Source organism: Phytophthora sojae (assembly GCF_000149755.1).
Source record: "Phytophthora sojae unplaced genomic scaffold PHYSOscaffold_4, whole genome shotgun sequence".
NCBI lineage: Eukaryota > Oomycota > Peronosporomycetes > Peronosporales > Peronosporaceae > Phytophthora > Phytophthora sojae.
The window spans coordinates 4,853,990-4,873,164 of record NW_009258118.1 but is presented as its reverse complement, the minus strand read 5'-3'; the positions used below and the strand labels follow the sequence as shown (position 1 = coordinate 4,873,164).

The 19,175-nt window shown below is 55.8% G+C and overlaps 6 protein-coding genes across 6 annotated transcripts; 4 read left to right on the top strand and 2 right to left on the bottom strand.

The window, feature by feature from the left end:
• Nucleotides 1-211: 211 nt before the first annotated feature.
• Nucleotides 212-2,216, top strand: PHYSODRAFT_315112 (hypothetical protein; the record flags this gene model as incomplete). Its single annotated transcript, XM_009528884.1, has 4 exons — nt 212-215; nt 693-1,171; nt 1,207-1,861; nt 1,942-2,216. The coding sequence occupies 4 exons, from the start codon at nt 212-214 to the stop codon at nt 2,214-2,216; spliced, it is 1,413 nt and encodes a 470-aa protein (XP_009527179.1).
• Nucleotides 2,217-3,717: 1,501 nt separating this feature from the next.
• Nucleotides 3,718-7,014, top strand: PHYSODRAFT_498048 (hypothetical protein; the record flags this gene model as incomplete). The annotated part of the gene is made up of 4 exons (XM_009528883.1): nt 3,718-3,972; nt 4,105-6,105; nt 6,307-6,435; nt 6,529-7,014. The coding sequence occupies 4 exons, from the start codon at nt 3,718-3,720 to the stop codon at nt 7,012-7,014; spliced, it is 2,871 nt and encodes a 956-aa protein (XP_009527178.1).
• Nucleotides 7,015-7,275: 261 nt separating this feature from the next.
• Nucleotides 7,276-8,220, bottom strand: PHYSODRAFT_503858 (hypothetical protein; the record flags this gene model as incomplete). Its single annotated transcript, XM_009528882.1, has 1 exon — nt 7,276-8,220. The coding sequence occupies one exon, from the start codon at nt 8,218-8,220 to the stop codon at nt 7,276-7,278; it is 945 nt and encodes a 314-aa protein (XP_009527177.1).
• A 2,181-nt stretch (nt 8,221-10,401) lies between these two features.
• Nucleotides 10,402-12,900, bottom strand: PHYSODRAFT_503723 (hypothetical protein; the record flags this gene model as incomplete). Its single annotated transcript, XM_009528881.1, has 1 exon — nt 10,402-12,900. A coding segment is annotated over one exon (2,499 nt), but the record flags the coding sequence as incomplete, so codon positions are not given.
• Nucleotides 12,901-13,471: 571 nt separating this feature from the next.
• On the top strand, nt 13,472-13,906 carry PHYSODRAFT_261391 (hypothetical protein; the record flags this gene model as incomplete). Its single annotated transcript, XM_009528880.1, has 1 exon — nt 13,472-13,906. The coding sequence occupies one exon, from the start codon at nt 13,472-13,474 to the stop codon at nt 13,904-13,906; it is 435 nt and encodes a 144-aa protein (XP_009527175.1).
• Nucleotides 13,907-15,003: 1,097 nt separating this feature from the next.
• PHYSODRAFT_499294 (hypothetical protein) lies at nt 15,004-15,879 on the top strand (the record flags this gene model as incomplete). Its single annotated transcript, XM_009528879.1, has 1 exon — nt 15,004-15,879. One exon carries the CDS (start codon nt 15,004-15,006, stop codon nt 15,877-15,879), a length of 876 nt encoding a protein of 291 aa, XP_009527174.1.
• Nucleotides 15,880-19,175: the final 3,296 nt, after the last annotated feature.

Genomic DNA, 19,175 nt, shown 5'->3' with positions numbered 1-19,175 from the left:
ATCTCCGCCACTTGCTCCTAGTTTCCCTCCCCTTTTATTTATTCAAATTCACTATTGTTGTTGTTGCCCTGCGACCTGTGTACTCTCCCGGAGCAAGTGCTTCGGGTAGCCTATGCTTTTTCGTCATCCTTCACTGTAAGACGAGTAGTGTGGTGTCGAAAAACTTGGCTTCGACTTTGAAAACTGGCAAGTGGCAAAAATAAGACTTACAATGTGTGCGTTGTTGTTGTAGGGCTTGTTGTGGTTTCCGTAGCACAGACCCCAGACTTACCGATGAACAACTTCGCGACCTCGGTTGCTTGCTGGGGCCGGTCGCCGAGCATGCAGGGGCGGCGGGAGGTAAGAGCGGATTGCACACCGACCATGTCGCATCAGGAATAGAGCGCTCATGAGAACATCCTCCTCACCACTACATTAGCTTCGTTTCGTAAACGCCCTGGTGGAAGCCCCAAGTGCAAGCTTGAACGGCGTCTGGTCTTGGTGATGAGGCAGCACTGAATGAAGACCCTTCCTCCATCTGAGAATGAATGACTCGTCCTGCGTTGCAGGCGCGCCTGGCTCATGGATTAAAACGCGGGCCAATCACGTGCACAACATGACCACATGCCCTTCCTCCAAGACCTCCTCGTTGCGTCTCCATTCGCCGATCCCCCGCGTAGCACGCAGCTCCCCAATAATGGTCGAGCCTTCAGCTTCACCTTCGCCGTCCCGCGCGTCCGAGGCGCCGTACGCGTCCATGACCGACGCCTCCAAGCCGCGCGGCGTGGACCAGAGCTCCATGTCCAAGTGGGTCGTGCCGCGCGCCGCCGTGATCGTCACCGCCGCGGTGCTCGTCGTACTGTGCTCGGGCGGCCTCGTGCTGGGCTTCGGCCCCGTGTACTCGCTGCTGGTGGACGAGGGCCAGTGGTCGGAGCTCTGCGCGCCCGACGAGGAGATCTCGGGCGTCACGTGCGCCAGCCAGGAGGTCAAGCTGCAGTACATCTACTCGACCGCCTTCCTGTGCCTGAGCTTCGCCAACGTGGCGTCGAGCATCACCCTGGACGTCATAGGCGCACGCCTCACCGTGTGTTTGGGGCTCGTGATCTCCATCATCGGCAACGTCCTGCTGGCTCTGGGGCAGTCCACGGACGGCAACGGTGCCTCCATCATCGCCGGGTACTCGCTCATCGGCGTGGGGGCTACGGCGTCTACATCAGCGCGTTCCAGCTCGTGCTGCTCTTCCCCAGTGAGCAGCAGGGCCGCATCACCAGCATCATGTCGGGGCTCTTCAACTTCTCCGGTTACGTCTATCTGCTGCTGCAGATTCACGGTATGACGCGCGAGGGGTTCTTCCTGGGCTACGCGGTGCTGGTGGCGGTGTGCCTCGTCGTGGCCTTCGTCCTGTTCCCGCTGAACTCGGTCTCGCTCACCAGCAAGACGTACACGCTGTCGGGCTTCAAGATGAGGTGGCCGGCGGTCACCAAGCCCAAGAGCATGTGGCCGGCGCTGCGCTCGCAGATCGGCCGCAAGGACCTGTGGTTCTTCGCGCTCTTCTTCGGCTGGATCTCGACCATCAACGCGTTCATCGGCGGCGCCATCCCTAACATTATCTACAAGAATGACGGCGACGACGAAAGCCTCGGGGATCTCTACGTCAACTACCTGCAGCCGCTCATCACGAACGGCACCTTCATCTACACGCCGCTGCTGGGCTGGATTATCGACAAGTACGGCTGCCGGGTCGTGTTCTTCGTCACGCTGCTGTCGACGCACCTCGTGATCGTCTTGCTGCTGGTACCGTCGCTCACGGCGCAGACCTTCATGCTGGTCCTTTTCGCCTTTGAGCAGGCTGCCTTCTACACGCTGCAGTTCGCGTACATCCGTAAGTTGTTTGTTTGCTCGTTTGTGTTGTATCGTTTGTTGCTGGGGTGGAATTGTAATCCTAACTGTTGTGTATTGCAGTTCTTACGTTCCCGGCTGAGGTCTACGGCTCCGTACAGGCGTTCCTCGCCGCGTGTTCGTTCCTCATGGGACTGCTCAACTACGCCTTCACGCCGTGGGTGCAAAATGGACTTGGCGGCGACTACCTGGTGGTTCTACTGATCATGGCGGCGCCAGTGCTGGTCATGTACTTTTTCATGGGGCTCATTCGCAACAACTCGCTGTTGAGTGAAAACGTCAAGAGTGGCGCCGCGGTCGACGAAGAGCTCGAGCAGGGCAAACCCTCCGTCGACTAACTAACTTAGTCAGAGTATTTTTATGACTTGTCGTGAAATTCGTCAATCCCAGGACGCCCAATTCCGGAATTTTACTACAAGTTGTGTGTGTGTGTGAGGCCTGTCAGGACTTGGGGGGGGGGGGGGAGGGAGGGCGAGCTCATGAAGCGATGAACGGCATCGCATTTAATCAGGACCCTGGACTTGTCCGTTGAAGTACTGGAAGTTCGCGCGACGTTAGGAGAGATCGGGGTCTCAAGTTGCAATGAAAGTCGCCGCAAATTTAGCAGCTACGTGCTCGTCATCCTACTGCGCTTCCGACCCCGATTCGGTTGAAGTGCTATTCCGAGGAGAACAAACACAGTCCCGTGCTATGAGGTCTTCCGGAATTCGTCAGACATCTGTGGTCCCATGAAGCGCATCGCCCGAAATACGCAAAGCAGCACTTGACGGCGTCATTTAGGGCAGTGTCGTCATCCTCCTCCAGGCTCCCAATTTGGGCGAACGTTTCTCGGTATCAGGACCTTGGCGCTCAGACTCGCTCGCGCGTAAATTTAGGATATCGGCGCGGCACTTGGCGTGTGCCTCTTGTGCTCCGTCGTTTCGAGCTCTCGACGCTTGCAGTCTCGCGCCTGCATTCGACTGGGATGGCACCAAGCGCTCACTGAGCTCCGTCCGATCGATGATTCGATCGAAGTCAGCGCGAGATGTCGCCTTCGAGGAGACCCACGAGCTGCAGGCCGAGCAGACCGAAGCTCAAGAGACGGTCGAGGCGCGCAGCAGCGGAGACCAGGAGAAGACGGCGTCGGGACCAGTTCGACCCTTTAGTCGCCTCGTGACCACGTCCGCCGTGGCTGCAGCGCTGGCCGAAGTTCAAATAGCCGAGTCCCAAGTATCAAATGAGCGTCCGAAGAGGAGGAGGCTCGACCGAAGGCATTCAGGCGGAATGGAGCCTCTGGCTGAAGCCATCCCGGAGACAAAGGCAGGAGACGTGCAGCCCCACAATGGCCATCGCTTTAGCGCACCGACTGTCGACCCGACCACGACTGAGGTGGTGATTAAGCCCATGCGACTAGGAAGTGCCTCGCCCCGCGGTCAGTTGAAGCGAGCCACGAGCACGCACCTTGCAGGAATTCGCGAGCGGCTGAAGGCGGCTCAAGCTGGAGGTAACACGATAACGGTCACGACCATCAAGCGAACACCGAGTGCCTCCACTACTTCGGCTCTCAAGCGGACACCGAGTAGCTCGACGGTACCGTCGTTCCGTGCAGTGGCAAAAGCTGTGGTCGTTAGTTCAGCCTTGACGTCGGGTGGGAATGCGACGGCTGCGAACAGTGAGCGCACGGAGCAAGGCCAAAACTACGAGCAGATGATGGCGCGCTTCCAACTGCGTCGTCTGGAAACCTCAGACTCGGGGCGAAGTCTGGATGTCGACACTAACAAAGCGTCCAACCGACGAGGCAGCACGTACATTACCCCCGTGGACTCAGAGCTCAGCCAGCGCCGTATGATGGACGACCTGATGAACTCTACCCGTCCGCGGAGTGAAGGAGAACAGGTCGGCAGCACAATCGGCCGGGAGAAGGACACTTTACGGTCGTCTCAATCGCATGTGGACTCAAGACCAGAGGAGAGTCCACGTCGACCCGGAGCTCCGTCCTTCCACTCGAACAATGCAATCGTGACACCTCCAGCTACAGCGTCAGTGATGCCCGCAGGTACTCTTGGAACAGTTAGCGGGGCTTTAGGGGGGTCGGTACGGTCGATCGCGTCAGTTGTCAACAATGGACCGTCAGACCAGGATCCAGGTCGTCTATCGCAGCCGCAGGAGAAGACTGACCATGGCCAGGGATCAGCAGCAAGGAGAGACTCGGGAGGAGTTCCTGCACTGGATCATCACAATTTTCAGAAGCTTACTTCGAGAGTGGGGAGCCGACCACGCCCAATTCCACGTCTCAAGAAGCGAGTGCGAGCCTTAATCACGCGACTGCGCACCCCCATGTCCCCGTTTTCCAGAACTGCGCGCGTTCGTAGCTTCATTTTGCTCATCGCCTTTTGCGTCCACACGCTTGGGTTTCCGTACGAGGAAGCTTTTCACAATGGTGGCCGCGCGTGGTTCATATCCATTGATGCTACAACGGAAATGATCTTCTTCGCCGACTTCCTGCTGGCTTTCAACACGAGCTTTGTCAATAAACGAGGAGTGCTGGTGGTCTCAAGACGACACATTGCCTGGAATTTTCTCACGGGGTCGTTCGTGTTCCAGCTCCTGGCTGCAGTTCCGATCGTGACGGCTTCAATAATGACTAGTGGTGGCGCGGGCAATGCTGTTTACCTGGAGTCGGTGAATGATGCGTTCCAACGGTTCTCTCATACTCTGATCGACATGGCAATTCGGTCCCATCGCATCGTTCATATCTTGCGGTTGCTTCGAGAAGTTGGTCAAGTCCGCGACGCTCGAATCGACAAGTCAGTATTAGGCTGGTTGCTGTATTCGCGCTACTCGCACTTGCTACGGATTGTTTGGATTGTTGGTGCTGTCATGCTTATTGCGCATTGTGTGGCGTGCTGCTGGAGACTGCTGCTCATCGACTCCTCCGCTGTCGATCCCTCTTCAATCATGGCAAGAACATGCGGGGCGCCGATCGACCCGACTGTGGAGCTAGAAGTGTATGCTGAATGTTTTTACGTAGCGATGCAAATGCTGCAAGGACAGAGTCTCACGACGCACTCGGTCAGAGAAAATGTGTTCGCGTCCTGCGTCAATCTGCTCGGCTCCATTGTGCTAGCCGTGATTTTCGGCCATGTTGCGATGCTTGTGGCAAACTTCAACGCCAACTCGACGGCCTACCAGCGGAAAATGGAGTCCGTGTTCGCTGGAATGACCAAGATGCAGCTTCCAGCTCCACTGAGGGAGCGAATACACCAGTACTACGCTCACCTCTGGCGTGAATACGAAGCTCTGGATGGTGCTCCCTTAGAGAGGTTTGCAAAGGAACTCTCACACAACCTCACTCTGGAGGTTGTACTGTTCAAGTACATGGAGTTGGCCATGCACGTCCCCTTCTGGGAGAACTGTTCACCCGATTTCCAGAAGACCCTGGTGCTGAGTCTAGACACTCGCGTGTATCTCCCAGACGACTTTATTGTGCGACGCGGTGAGGTGGGGAACGAATTCTACATGATCAACCGAGGCATGTGTGAGCTGGTTGGGAGTAACGACACTCAAGAGCATGCGACGGAGCCGCTTGCTCGACGACGTTCTGCAGCTACGGATCACAGTGAACACCCTGCAGACACTTCAACACTGTACACAACTTCGTACGATGGAACTATTTATCCAGATCGCGATGATCTAGGTCACGGTGTCCACCACCACGGCCGTAGTGCCCGCGCCGCGGCTCGATATGCTCACGTGAGCCCCGATGGGTTTACCCAGATGAATGCGTCCGTCAAGGCGTTGACGCGCGGACAGGCGTTCGGCGAGATGGCGTTACTCATGAACTACCAGCGCACCGCCAACGTACGCGCCATGACGTACGTCGAGATGTGCGTGCTCAGTCGCACTGCCTTCCAGGCCGTGTTGACCAGGTACCCGGCAGACCGAAAGCACGTCATTTCGCAGATTTTGATCTCGTCCCTGGAAAACAACGAGCGATTCGGGATTCCTTGCCCTCTCACCGCCATGGTTCGCTCTGTATTTGCTGGCGAGGTGGACGGAGCCGGAAACGGCGACAAGTTCATCACGCCTCGACGCGCTGCTAAACTCATCGCGTGGGCGGTGAATCCGGACGTCGAGGATGACTCGATCAAGTTCGCGCTGAGTGCAAAGCTAAAGGACCAGCTCGTAGTCGTTCGAGACCAGGAGTTTGGCGTTCCGACGCATTCAGAGGAAGAAACCCCGCGTCAAGTGGCGGCTAGATCCGGTACTTGGACCGCCGGAGCCCCCGCGTCCCCAGTCGGATCACCCAGACTCAACCGTGTCAGCAGCGCTCCGATCAATCGAAAGCGAACGCGAGAGGATGGTGGTCAACACGACTGTGGATGCACCTGCCACTGCAATGGTTCAAGCACTGCGATCTCGGACAGCGTCTACACTCGACCGGTGAAGTCGGAGCCCGAAGTCGAGTCGCAAGTCATGAAGCTCGAGAGCGTGCAGGCACAAGCTTTGGCGTTGATCCAAGAGCTGCAGCGCGGGGTTCAAGACTCGCTGTACCCTCCCAGTCCGCCGCAACAGATCGTCACAGCCCAATTGGCTCCGGACGTTGTCACCACCGCCGCAAACGCCCCAACCTCCCGTCGGCCGTCCATCACGCGAGGAGTGAGCTCCAAGGCGGTCCCCACGATTCAGCAGCGGCGATCTCGATTCGTGAGCGCGCGCTCCACTTCAGCGCCGAACTTCGCGGATCTCGACTCGACAGCGGGTCGAGCGGCTGACACGAACGCGAACGAAGAGGCCGACAAGGACGAAGACAAGGTCGCCAAGCCTCCGCAGACGCCTCCGAAGCCCATACAGCGCGCGGTGACTGCGCGGTGGCTGAAAACGTCCGAGAGCTCTCGACCCTTGAGGAACCCCAACACGTTCGCGCCATTGGTGCGACCTCGAGGCCCCACGGGGAGCAGCTCGCAGCGGTTCATCCAGCGCGTGACGAACCAGTTGGCGAGCCTGGCCACCTCGTCCACCTCGACAGCTTCAGCCTCGCCCACGAGGTACGCCGACCAACTCTTCGGGACCGTGCAGCCCAGCTTAGATGGCGCGCCCAGTGTGAACGAGACGTCGTACAGAGATGATAGCAACGTGTCCGAGGCGCGGTATTAGTTAGTTAGATCAAATAGAGAGGGTGTTGAAGTCCGAAGATGGTACACGTGAGTTTATGCATTTTTTAGCGCGCTCCTTTCCTCTCCGAGCTGCGGTCGCGCTGCCATCAAGCGAGCGACGTTGAAGCAAATCTGCACCGAGTGGCTTCGACAGACTCGGCAGGCGAGAAACGTAGCTTGGGGATAAGGATAAATACCTAACTTTATTATTCTCGCAGTAACTACAGATAGATAGGTTGCTCTACAGCTTTTTAGACACTAATTAGGCTACTAGCGATGCCCTGCGGCGTAGTGCCGGGTGGCGCGCCACTTGCTCGGCGCTGAGGCGGTGCTGCGGCTGCACCTGCAGCATGCAGGACAGCAGGTTGATGGTGGGCCTCGAGACGAGCTTCTTGAGCCCCCAGAGCTCCAGGATCTTGGCCACACCGTACTTGTTGAGCACGCGTAGCGTGGGCGCGCTGCGCTGCTCGTCGGAGAAGAGCGGCGAGCCCGTGAGCAGGATGAAGAGCAGCACGCCGAGCGACCAGACGTCGGCCCGCTTGGGGTCGTACATGGCGCCCTGCGCGATCTCGGGCGCCATGTAGTAGTACTTGCCCACCACGTCCGTCGACAGCTTGTTGGCGTCGGCGCTGAGCCCGAAGTCGCAGAGCTTGACGCGGCCGTCCTTGAGCAGCACGTTCTCGAGCGACAGGTCGCGGTGCGCCACGCCGTGCGCGTGCAGGAAGCTCAGGCCCTTGGCCATCTGCGCGAAGAGCGCGAGCGCCTCGCCCTCGGCCACGCGGCGGCCGGGCTTGGCCGTCACGTAGTCGTACAGGTCGCCGCCCGCGCAGAACTCCATGGCGATGAAGGCGCTGTCGCCGCTCGAGAAGAAGCCCTCGCGCGCGTACTCGACCACGTGCTCGCGGCCGGGCGCGCGCGCCGTCAGCGGGTCCTCCAGCAGCTGCACCACGAGGCGCTCGCTCAAGGGGTTCTCGCGCACCTCGGCGGGGCTCTGGCTCTGCTGCTGCAGCAGCGGCAGGCTCACGCGCTTGAGCACCACGAGGCGCCGGCCCAGCGCTTCGTCCCGGTACAGCGCCGTCTCGCCGTACAGCGTGGTGGACAGCTTCTTGACCAGCGTGTAGCGCGCCAGCACGTCCGAGAAGGCGGCGGGCGACGCGGGGGCCGCGGCGGCGGCGGGCGCCACGACGGCGAGCGGCGCGTGGATCATGGCGACACCTGAAAGTGGACCTCGGACTCGGAGAGCGAATCGGAAAGTGAAGTGGGCTCCGGTGAGCCAACCTGCCGCGTCGAGAGGGAGGGGACTGCTGTCCGGCTGAAGCGGACCATAGTGGGGCCAAGTCAAACTCTTTTTTATTGCTTTGCCGACGGTACGCCCTCACCCATCAGCTCCGTCACATAAAAATTGGGGCCAGGCTCATCAACTGGTATTTGCGAGTCGCAATCGGCAAACTGCTGGAAAAAAACCGAGTATCCGCGCCGATATCCACCAGCGGCGGCAGCGCTCGGAATTCGCCCACAGCGAATCGTCGCTATCCATACCAATGCACTGCAGCAAGCACGTTGCAGTCGGAGATCCTCCCCCACTTAAGGAAGGACCTCGGCTATCCTGCTTTCGGAGTTCTCGAACGCCACGCTGGCGTTACTGCGGCAGCGATATAGGGGCCAATAAATAATGGCGATCGTCCTGCAGGCCGTGAATTTCAATACCAACCGACATCGAATAGTCTCTAAAATTATCTGTATACAAACGCGAAGTTAAATATTTCTATGAACATTGATAGTCTGTGGCAACCCAAGTAACTGAGGCTAACTGAGGTTTTCTTAACGGTTGCGTGCGACTTTTGAGTTCCATACAAGAATGCAAGCGCAATGGCCCCGTGCGGATAGTTTTAGCGCTCGCTCGCTGCCTGAGCAAACGCCAACGTGCACCAAGCTTTCAGTCCGCCCTTGTGGAAACAAACTGTTGCTCATAATATCACCCCCACCCGCGCGCTTGCGTCGCCGCGGATTGCCTGCCTTCCGGCGCCATGGACGTGCATCAACGGTCGCAACCCTTCATTGCAGTTGAAGTGGTACATGTTGCGCTAGTTGCCGTTCATGCCAAGGACTTCGGGCGCTGTCGGCGCAGCGCAGCCCAGCACCGATGTTGCCTTAGCTCGCTTCGAGCAAAGCGTGGCAGGTTTGCAGGGCGCCTCGGTGTGCCTCGCGCCCGGCGCTGGCCGCCGTGACGTCGCGCTCGTGGCAGCGAGCTCTGGTGCCGCCCGGCTTGAAGTGTCCTCGCTGTGTCGATGGTCGCCAGGGTGCCGCCTTGCATTTACGCCGATGCCTGCGCTGATGGTCCGCTCCTGGGCTCGTCTACAACGCTGCTTGGGGCCAGCCTCGCTGCGCTCCACTCGTCCGCGAGCCGGAGCCCGCTGAACTGTCCGAGTGCTCAAAGTTTGAGTCAAGCATAGGATATCGGAGCCCCTGCGACTTGCAATGCTGGAAGTCTAACGAGCTGCAGCACAGGGCTTTTGGCGCGTCGCAGGGCTGCTACAGCAGCACACTCGAGCGACAGCAGCAGTTGAGCTTGTCGCGAGTTCACAGCAGGCAGCTGATACTGTACTGCATTCATGACGGCTTTCGTTGCTGGATCCTGGCACTTCAGAATCGTTTTGGGTTCTCAAAAGCTTACGAATTTGACGTGGCAAGGTTGCACAAGGTAGTTTTAACGAGACGACTAGTAGTCGGACTACTGCTGTTTCCCCAGGTAAACGCGATCTCCCTAACAATGGCTCGATGGTCATGTTGCAGCGGGCAGCACGCGAGTCCCAGCTGCGGACGGAGACAACGGAGTCTTTGATCCCCGGCGCGTCTTGCGGCTCGGACCCAGTCGCTGTAGCGTCTTCCACTTGGATGCAATGGATTCAGCAGCAGCTCGCGGGGTCTTCAGCTTAAACGCGACGGCATTCCTGGCTGGCAGACGTCGGTACTTCTGGGCGCATCGACCAAGACTCCGCTGCCACCGGCTCATGAGGCCTTTCCACTTGCTGCCGACAATGAGTCGAGCGCGCAGCTCGTCCCTTCGAATCCAGCGACTATCGCGTCCAGATCCGTCGGGTGTCGGCTTGGAGCTCTCTACCTCCATCGACCCCACGAGGGTGCTCCATCGCACAAGCTGGTGCTCTGCAGTGTGCATCAGCGGGTGCGAGTCGTCGACGTTGTCGTCGAGATATCGCAGCAGGAATCCCGCCAGGTCCAGCGGAACCACGGAGTGTGGGCTGTCGCTTGCTGTGCAAGCTTCTAATGCAGCAACAAGCGGTATTAGCCCCTTACGACGACTGCGCGAGCGTCTAAGGCGCTGCACTGAAGGCGCCTCCAGGTCGAAGGCGTAAAAGTCACGACGAACGGGGCTGCCATGGCTCTGCTTCGCCAGTCGCCACCACTTGCGACGCACGAACTGCAGGTCCTGGCTCAATGCTGTCCATTCTGCTTCTGCTAATGCCCGAGCTGCAGCACATTTCTCATGCGCGAAATACTCGCGAGACGTGCCGAATGCTTCAGCACACCACTCACACGCATAGGGAGGTGTATTCCTCTTACTGTCGATACGGCGGAACCATACCCGGCAGAATGCTTCCAGCACACGCGCGCAATTGTCCTCCATTTGCTTTCGTGCCTTATCCCGTCGAAGCCCCCGCATGGGCCGAATCCGAGCAGCACAGAACTCCTTCGGGTAAGTGATGCATGCCCACCACGAAGTTGCAGCACTACGAGAGAGCTTCGCACGAGTACACCTCAATTTTTCACTTGCACTTGCCCACCACGACCAGCAAGCGCAACATCCAACCGTCTGGTTCAGTTTCGGTGCACCTGGAGCAGCAGTGAGCTCTGCTAGTACGCATAGACTATCTTTCGAGACCTTGAACCTCTTTGGAAGTGCATGAAGCTGTTGGTCCCTCCCCACAATCATTTGGCAGAGTGCACGCAGGTCCAGTCCTCGAAACCTGCGGCCGGAGAGTATTCCAGTTGCAGCGTCAATCTTCTCGGCCATTGATAGCTCGTCCCATTTGCTGGTGTCGTGACGCAGGCGCCGGAAGCGCAGCCATGGTTTTTCTTGTTGCCACTGCACGAGATTGCGTCCGGGTTTCGTGCTAGATAGAAACTCTCTCAAATGTACGCGCACCTTGGCCAACTTTGTTGCAACAAACTCGTCTTCTCTTGCACGACGACTCAGTTCTGTAGCAATGACGTGAGCCAACCTTGTGACTAACTCAGCACGGGCACAGCGTCGACGCCATAGACCTTGTATTAGCGCGATTCTCCGCCTTCGCTTACGCAGCAAGAGTACCAGTCGTCCGAGCATCCGCATTCGTGCCTTCACCTGTCGATGGCGGGCTCGCCGAGCTAATATAAGCCGGCAGAGTTGTCTGAAGCGAATAACGTGCTTCTGACTCTCAAACATGCGGAAGCAGCGCTGGATGCGCACAACGCTGCGCACCTGCGTGATATGAGCTTGCCATGGTCGGTACCGTTGCTGGATGACCGCCGCCTGCCTGTTGGCATACTGAAGCGATTTCAATGCCTTGTGTCGAGCATGCCACCAGCGCCATTGCCTCTGTAGAAACACCAACTTGTTCACTCGTCGACGGTGACGAGCGCGATAATGGAGCTGTAGCTTGACCGCGCTCTTGTGTGCAAGAACCGAGTAGTTGAACCCTGCACCATTGGAACCGCTCACCGCATCCAGATGCGCCTGCGAAATTGAGAGCGATTGGCGAATTCCATCTTCGAGGGTAGCAAGAGCGTCTACAACAGCTCCGTCGGCAACCTGACGGTGAGCCGTGTCGAAAACCTTATGAGCGTGGTCGGACATCTCGACATCGTCATGAACTTCCTCCACCTTTGTTTGGTCCTCCAGATCTATTGCTGCAGTAGGTTCCACCGGGGTCAAAGATGCTTCCTCCAGCGGTGGCGCTTGTGGTGAGTCCTCAGTAGTTCCAGCATCGGGAGAGCAGGAAGGAGATTCGACCTGAGGCGGCTCGAATGCTAACGCGCGTGTGGGGACTGGTCCGCCGAACACCGACTCACTCGTCATCTCTGCTGCGAGTAGCGAGCGCACAGGGTCGTCCCAAAGCCTAACTCCCGACTCGAGTGGACCTCGGCATTGCATCGCCGAGTCGATTCGAGCTTGAACTTCGGTCGAGTAGCTTGGGGTGGACTCTTTCATCGATCTTCCTGAGCCTTCAACCACATTCGTGGGGGTTGCATCGGGGTTCGCTTTCAGCCACTCTGCCAGTCGCCCCTGCTTCTCAGCGAGCTCGCGCTCTTCACGAGTCGGTGGTCGCTGTTTCTTCTTCTTCCTACTCGGACTTCGCTGCAGTATCCTCGCTCTGCTGGGACTTGAACTTCTGGATCGAGTCGTTCCATTCAGGTTTGACTCAGTCGACAGCTGATCACCTGGTCTGCGTGCGGTTTGCTGTGTATGTATAAGCTGGCGCGGTGGTAAGCCGCCAGTTGCCTGGTCGTCTTGACAGTCTGGCCCAGCCCACGTCGTACCGTCCAGTCGAAGCAGCCCCTCCTTCAGCTTCAAGATACTTTTCGCCGCTCGCTGTGCTGGTGATCCGGGCGATGGCGCGGGTGGCTTCGGCCGGCGCAGCGGCCGACGGTACGGCGACTTGTGTTTGCAGAGGTTTTGCAGCTCGTTCGTGTGCATCTCGCTCGGCGGCTCGTGCTTATGATGAGCTTGTTCTTCAATAACCCGAGGCTTTCGGGCAGGATTGGCACTCGTCCTGCTGTCCAAGTTGACGAGCCAGCGGCACTCCTGTAGAAGATCAACAGGGGGCAGCGCTGACCATCGTAGTTGCCGTAGCGGTACGAGCCCCGCGGGCGATGAGGAAGTCGTCATGGACCCACACCGACGAAAGGAACGGAGCAGAGCAAAGCTCAAACACACGCAAACATCGGTGATCGGATTGTTGGGAGGTGACACAATAAACCGTACAGATAGGTGGCTAAATGCGGCGAACCCCAAGCAGAGCCGGCATCAAAGATGGAGATGGAGGCTGCTGTGGTGTCATGCTGCTGTAAATATAGACGGCCTGACCGGGTTGAATGATAGGGGGATGCAGTACAGTGACTGAAGGGGGCATAGCCTCGCTTGTTTCGTGCTCGACAAGACGATTGTCAAGCTGGATAAGTCGCCAGCCGCGGCGTTGTGAGGTCTCGAGGCGATTTGAGCCTCGAATTCCCCCCTCTGCAAGACGAAATGCATGATCTCGGCGATTTGGACGCTGCCACCTGTCCTGATGAAGGTCGAAGTCACCGGATGGCCGTGATCGTCTCTTTGCAAGACTCTCGAGGATGGGGTCTGGCTTGGCTTGGCTCGGTCGATCATTCATCCTCTCGGCTTGAGCTCCGTGCTGCCATTCCAACTTCCTGCTGTTCGAACCGAGGACGAGAAGCAACTATCGAAATCAATGGAACTCTTTGCCGGGTTTAACGCCGAGGAACTCGCCATGATGCAGGAGCTGCTGAGACTGTTGCTGGAGGATGACGATCCGATAACGCAGCAGCCGACCCCGCGCACGAGCGCTCGACAGGACAGCCAGGCCCTCTTCGAAGGGCTCACTTCGCCCAAGCGGTCTGGTGGAATGATGGTAAACGAGGTTGGCTGGGGAACGGTGGCCCAGACCGGCATGGCGTGGACTGCCGCGCCCCCCGTGATGCCTCCAACGCCTCAGTTCGCCACGACGGCGTCCAGAACTCGGACGAGAAGCAACTTCGCCAGTGACGAAGAGCCGCTCCACAAGCGGGGACGCGTCGACGTTGCCCCAGCCATGAGGGTGCCCGTGAACGTGAACCACATCCCGCTCTCCGAAGGCCCGCGCGCGGGCTACCACCCGTACTATTAATGAGAGCTGTCTTGCTGGTGCGCTGCGGATTGAACGCGCGGACCGGGCTCAGGTGTCGAAAGCAGGCACACGTATTTAAACCGACAAATGAACCTTGCGATTGAAGCTTCTCTCTCCTCGACATTCAATCTTTCATGTGCTAACAGATAAGGTTAAATCATTCGCTCGCTCACTTGACAGACTGCGCGGCCGAGGACGGGTGGCCCTGAGTCGGCTTAGCGGACTCGCCTAGTGATGGAAAGGATGCTGCTATAGGGTAAATTGCCGCTGGGCAATGGATTGCCCCAAGCTGCGATTGCAATCACGGCTTCAGAGCGTTGCAGGGCTTTGAGGTCTTCTGCCAGAGGCCATCCTTGGGCGTGCTACGTATCAGGTGGCTGGTGGTACATGTTGTGGGTACATTGGGGATACACGAACGACTGATGCGCCGCCGAGAATGCCCGTGTGCTTCTAGGACTGTTAGCTGACTTGCAACCTCACAGGTCGATTCGCGATTCGCTCGCAAAGCGCAAGAGGGCCACGTAGAGTAGAAGGCGGCAAGAAGGCGCCTTGCACGGGCAGCGCCAGTTGCTGAGAGAGCACTGTCACTTGCAGGAAGATCGCAACGCACTTCAACGGTACGAAGGGGCGACCTCCTCCACTATAGTCTATAGTCTATAGCTACTGAAGTAGTATTCTACACGTTGCCGCCAGTGTGGTGGCCCGCCACTCTGGGGCCCAGAGCGCTCCAGAATTGGTGGCTTTCAGCGGTGAATCTGGAGGCCACGAGGCAAGGCAAGGCAGCGCGGGATTACATGTAGTCAGCGTGAGTGCGCGCCTTGTTTCGCTCGAGCCGTGGGCTGTACCTAGAACACGCGAACGCTGTTTCATCCCGCAGCTTCAGAAATCTTCCATTTCGAACATTAGGCTTTTCAGCCAATCCCGAGCCGTCAAGGAAAAAAAAGTATCTTTTGCGGGAGCCGATCCGACCATAAAAGCCATTCACCAGTGGTGCAGCGCCTGTCCTGCGGTTGCAGGCCGCTGCCTCCCCACAATCCCTCTCACCGTTATCTGCTCAAGTCCGACTTGGACAACACCCCGCTGTTACAACGCACGCCATGGCCGCCACTGCCCCCCCCCCGCTGCTCCACGTGCGCCGACAAATCAGCGTCGCGCTCTACGGCGAGGTGCTCGAGTGCGAACTACCCGGCGACGACGAACCGGTAGCAGTCAAGTGCATCTCGCTCACGCGAGCGGCTGAAGCACGACGCCAACTGCGCACCACGCGGGAGATCGACAACCCGATGCAAGAACAACGCGTGGCTGAGCTCATTATGGCCAACGGAGGCCACCGCAACGTGGTGCAGCCGCTCTTCCACTTCACGCACGACAGGAGACTATACCTCGTCAACGAGCTGTGCCGGGGAGGAGACCTGCACTCGCTCGTGGCAGCTCGAATCAGCGCATCCACGTTTTTGGAAGAGCAGGAGGTGCTGCCGTTGATGCACCAAGTGCTTGAAGGCGTCAACTACCTGCATTCGGCGCTCGGTGTCGCGCATCGAGACCTGTCGCTCGAGAACGTGCTGCTGAGCCGCGGGGTCTGCAAAATCACGGACTTCGGGTTGTCGACGAAAGCTCGATCGATGTGCGAGGCTGGCCAAGTGGGCAAGGAGTACTACATGGCGCCGGAGATCGTCGCGGGCGAGCGGTATGATCCCGCTCTGGCCGACGTGTGGTCGTTGGGGATCATGTGGTTCATCATGCTGACGGGATCGCCGCTGCTGTCGCTGGCGTCCCCATCCGAGAAGGCGTTCGGGGCGGTGGCCAAGCACGGCGTCGGCACTGTGATCGAAGTGTGGGGCCACGCACACCGCATATCGACGAGCACGACCTCGTTGCTGGAGAAGATGCTGCAGATCGACCCGAGTCGCCGCTTTCGGTTGGATCAAGTGCTGGCCCACCCCTTGTTTGCCCCCGCGATAGCAGCGAAATAAAGGGACAATAGTTCGCAGTTCGAAGAACTGCGTTAGGCAGCCCCAGAAAAGTTTGCAGCATTGACATCCTGCAACATTACGGCTGGCGATTTTAAGTTGCTTGAGGTAGCCATGTTTGACGCATTGACATCCTGCAACTTTGCTGGCAACATTGCAACAGAACATAGTCTGCTGATCACTGTCTGTATTCTATAGATTGAGTCCTGGAGCCCGGCGATGTGGTGGAACCGTCTTCGAATGGAGGTATATGCCATCGTGCAAAGAAGCTCCGTTCTAGTAGTTGCCGATTCGGCTCACACGAAATTTTCGCCCTTGTAAAGAGCTGCAAACGAGTTTAGGCACTGGTGAAGGTGTTATTTGATGAGGAAACTCGCCTTAACGCCAAAATGGTTCGTGACAGTCGATCTGGGGATCATGCAAATTTCATCGAAGCGGCCCGAGTTGAGAATATAGATGTTTTCATGCCATACTAAGTACGTTCTTGAATTACATTCCTACAATCCTCCAATCGCAATAGGTTTTGAAGTCCGTTCATTAATATTTTGATGCTAAGTAGCTTTTTTATAGCGCCTGTGTTCAGAAGTAGCTGAGTAGTAATAATAAAATAAAAGGCAACTCAATGCACTACTGTCCAACTCATGGCTAAGACATTAAATACAGTATCAGCCAACCAGACGGCACGCAAAGCATGCGAGATGTTCAAAATAAAATACTTGTACACTGTAAAGCCCAGTTAATCTAGATCTTTTATTATTATAATGTTGTTGTTGTCTGGTCCAGTGGCCCGCAAAAATGTCATTGAGATTCTGAGTGGTTTCTCAATTTGAGAGTTTGGGTGCTGAGCGAAAAGTAAAAAAAACGCATAGTGAAATTTGAGATTTGCGAACTTCGCATTTTGCCAGTTATTCGAATTCACCTCGTAATTGTCGCTGACCTGAGTACTCCCCGGGAGCAAGTGCTCCTACACCATGCTTAAATCTTTCAGGTTCACGCGGCTACTTGTTCTGGAGTTGATCAAGTCAGTAAAGACGGTATGACCCCTGTCCCCGAGACACAACTTTACGCTAGCCAACGTTTAGCTCCACTCTGGAGCTTTGCAGACGTACGAGTGCGCGACTGCTTCCCGTTTTGTTGTTTTTGATTTTCTTCGTGGCAACATCCAAATTCATTTTTTAACCCTGAGATACAGAGACGAACGCTTGCTCGGTGAAAGCCTCCTCCTTCCATGAACGACAATACCTGTTTTCTTCTTTTCGTTGATTCTAATCATCGGTCAATGAGAACTGCGAATCTCCGGGCCTCATGGCCCGGGTTCCCTAATAAAATTTCCAGGATAGGGTGGGGTGTGTAAGCGGCACTTTGTCATAAAATGAAAAGCTAAAGAATCTGTGGGAGCTGCGTTCTCTAGTTACGAAGCGATTCCTTATGTACTTATCTTTTTGTAGTGGCCAGTGTCGCAGGTGCTCGCGGACGACCCGGTGTCTGTGATTCTACTTACTCCGCTACTCAGCCGCATTTCTTGACAAGACTCGTTGCTAGGCCTTGAGCAGTTGTAGAGCCTCCAGGCATCAAAAATACATTTTCGTAAAGGTATTTGCAACATATTCCGTATTTTAATCGACAATTTAATTAGCGTTTAAAGATATTTATTTTAAAAACATCAATTAAATTGTTAAAATAGTAGAAAATAAATATAACATAATTAATATGTATGTTTTAAATATAATTATCAATATTGTTAATATCTCGTTTAACTATTATTTATTTTATTGTGCTTTGCATCTCCTATTTAGTGCACTAATCAGTGCTCGTACTTAGCGGTAAATCATAGAGGCTGTGAATGGGAGTTGCTCGAATCGTGTTCCCATTCCGATTTGGCTCAGAAATGGCACTTTCTAAAAGTACCATGAGGATGCTAATCCGACCTGCAAAGCACAATACATATTTCTAGCAGAATTGTGACCTCTTTAAAAAGCGTAATAGCAAGATGGGACGAAAATCAGGATCATATCGGGGGACAGGTACCTCTTACAGAGCGAGTCGTACTCTCCGCATCGGTGCGGGGATAACTAACCAAATTGGCGCTTTGGGTCGCTCCTAGAGTAGGGATTCCAATGAAAAGTTTAAAAAACAATATTAATATTGTAAACCATTTTGAAAAATCGTAAATATGAGAGCGATAACGAACATTGTTGTACTAAAAAGAATGTAGTTAATAGTCTATTGGTCAGATTTTCCGCAGTAGATTTTGTCGTGTTGGAAGTGAAAGAGCGGCTGCCAGCCGCTCTGCCAGCCGCTCTTTCACTTAGCTGTCGGCTGCACCAAGTTGCGGTGGCCTCGTTCGTCATGATGAGCTTGGCCACTCCCTGCTCTTGCATCGGATTCTCGACTTTACTCTTGGTGCGCAATTGATGTTGTGCTTCAGCCGCTCGCGCGAGTGAGAAGCACGTGATTGCTATCTGCTCGTTGTCGCCGGGCAGTTCGCACTCGACCACCTCACCATAGAGCGCTGTGCTGATTTGTCGGCGCACGTGAAGTAACGAGGCGCAGTTGCAGCCGCGACGATAGGATCGATACTGTAGCAGTGAGGTACATACAGTGGTGCGCTTCAATAAAGAATATCGCAAAACTTATATTGTGCTTTGCAATGATTTTGGCAATATGAGGCGAGATTTGCTGTATTTATAGCGACCACCTGCTAGATTTACGATAAATCGAGGTGCATAAATGGGTGGAGGCCTAGAATTACTAAAAGCGCCACAATTGCACTTTTGAAAGTGCAATTGTGGCTGTGCACTTGCAATTCTGTCGGTTTTTATCCACAAGCACCTACACACACGGCAATTATGCATGAGAGGGTGGATGTGCTGGGGATCATGGACGGTGGTGTACTGGGCCCATGCATGGCTGCTGACAGGCCCTCCCAAGTCGATATATATATGAGGAGGTGGATTTATGCATAATTTTAGCAGGTCGTGTATCTTCTTTCACACCTATTTAGGAGCAGGCTGTGCCATATTTAGCGTCTAAAATGGTCGGCAAAATAACTGCAAAGCACAATAACCGCTATCGCAATCTCGGGATGGTACTGATTTTGTATTGTGATGCACTCGTACAAATCCTTTGATTTCGTATTTATCTTGAAAATTGTATATAATTGGGGTCTTTTATTGAGGCACAGTACTGTAGAAATGCCAGCCACAGCTTTGCAACCGTCATCTCATTGGTTAAAAATGGAGGAGCAGGTAATGTGTCACTTTGCTACCGCATTAAAGTACTTTGAGGTTGCTTTATGA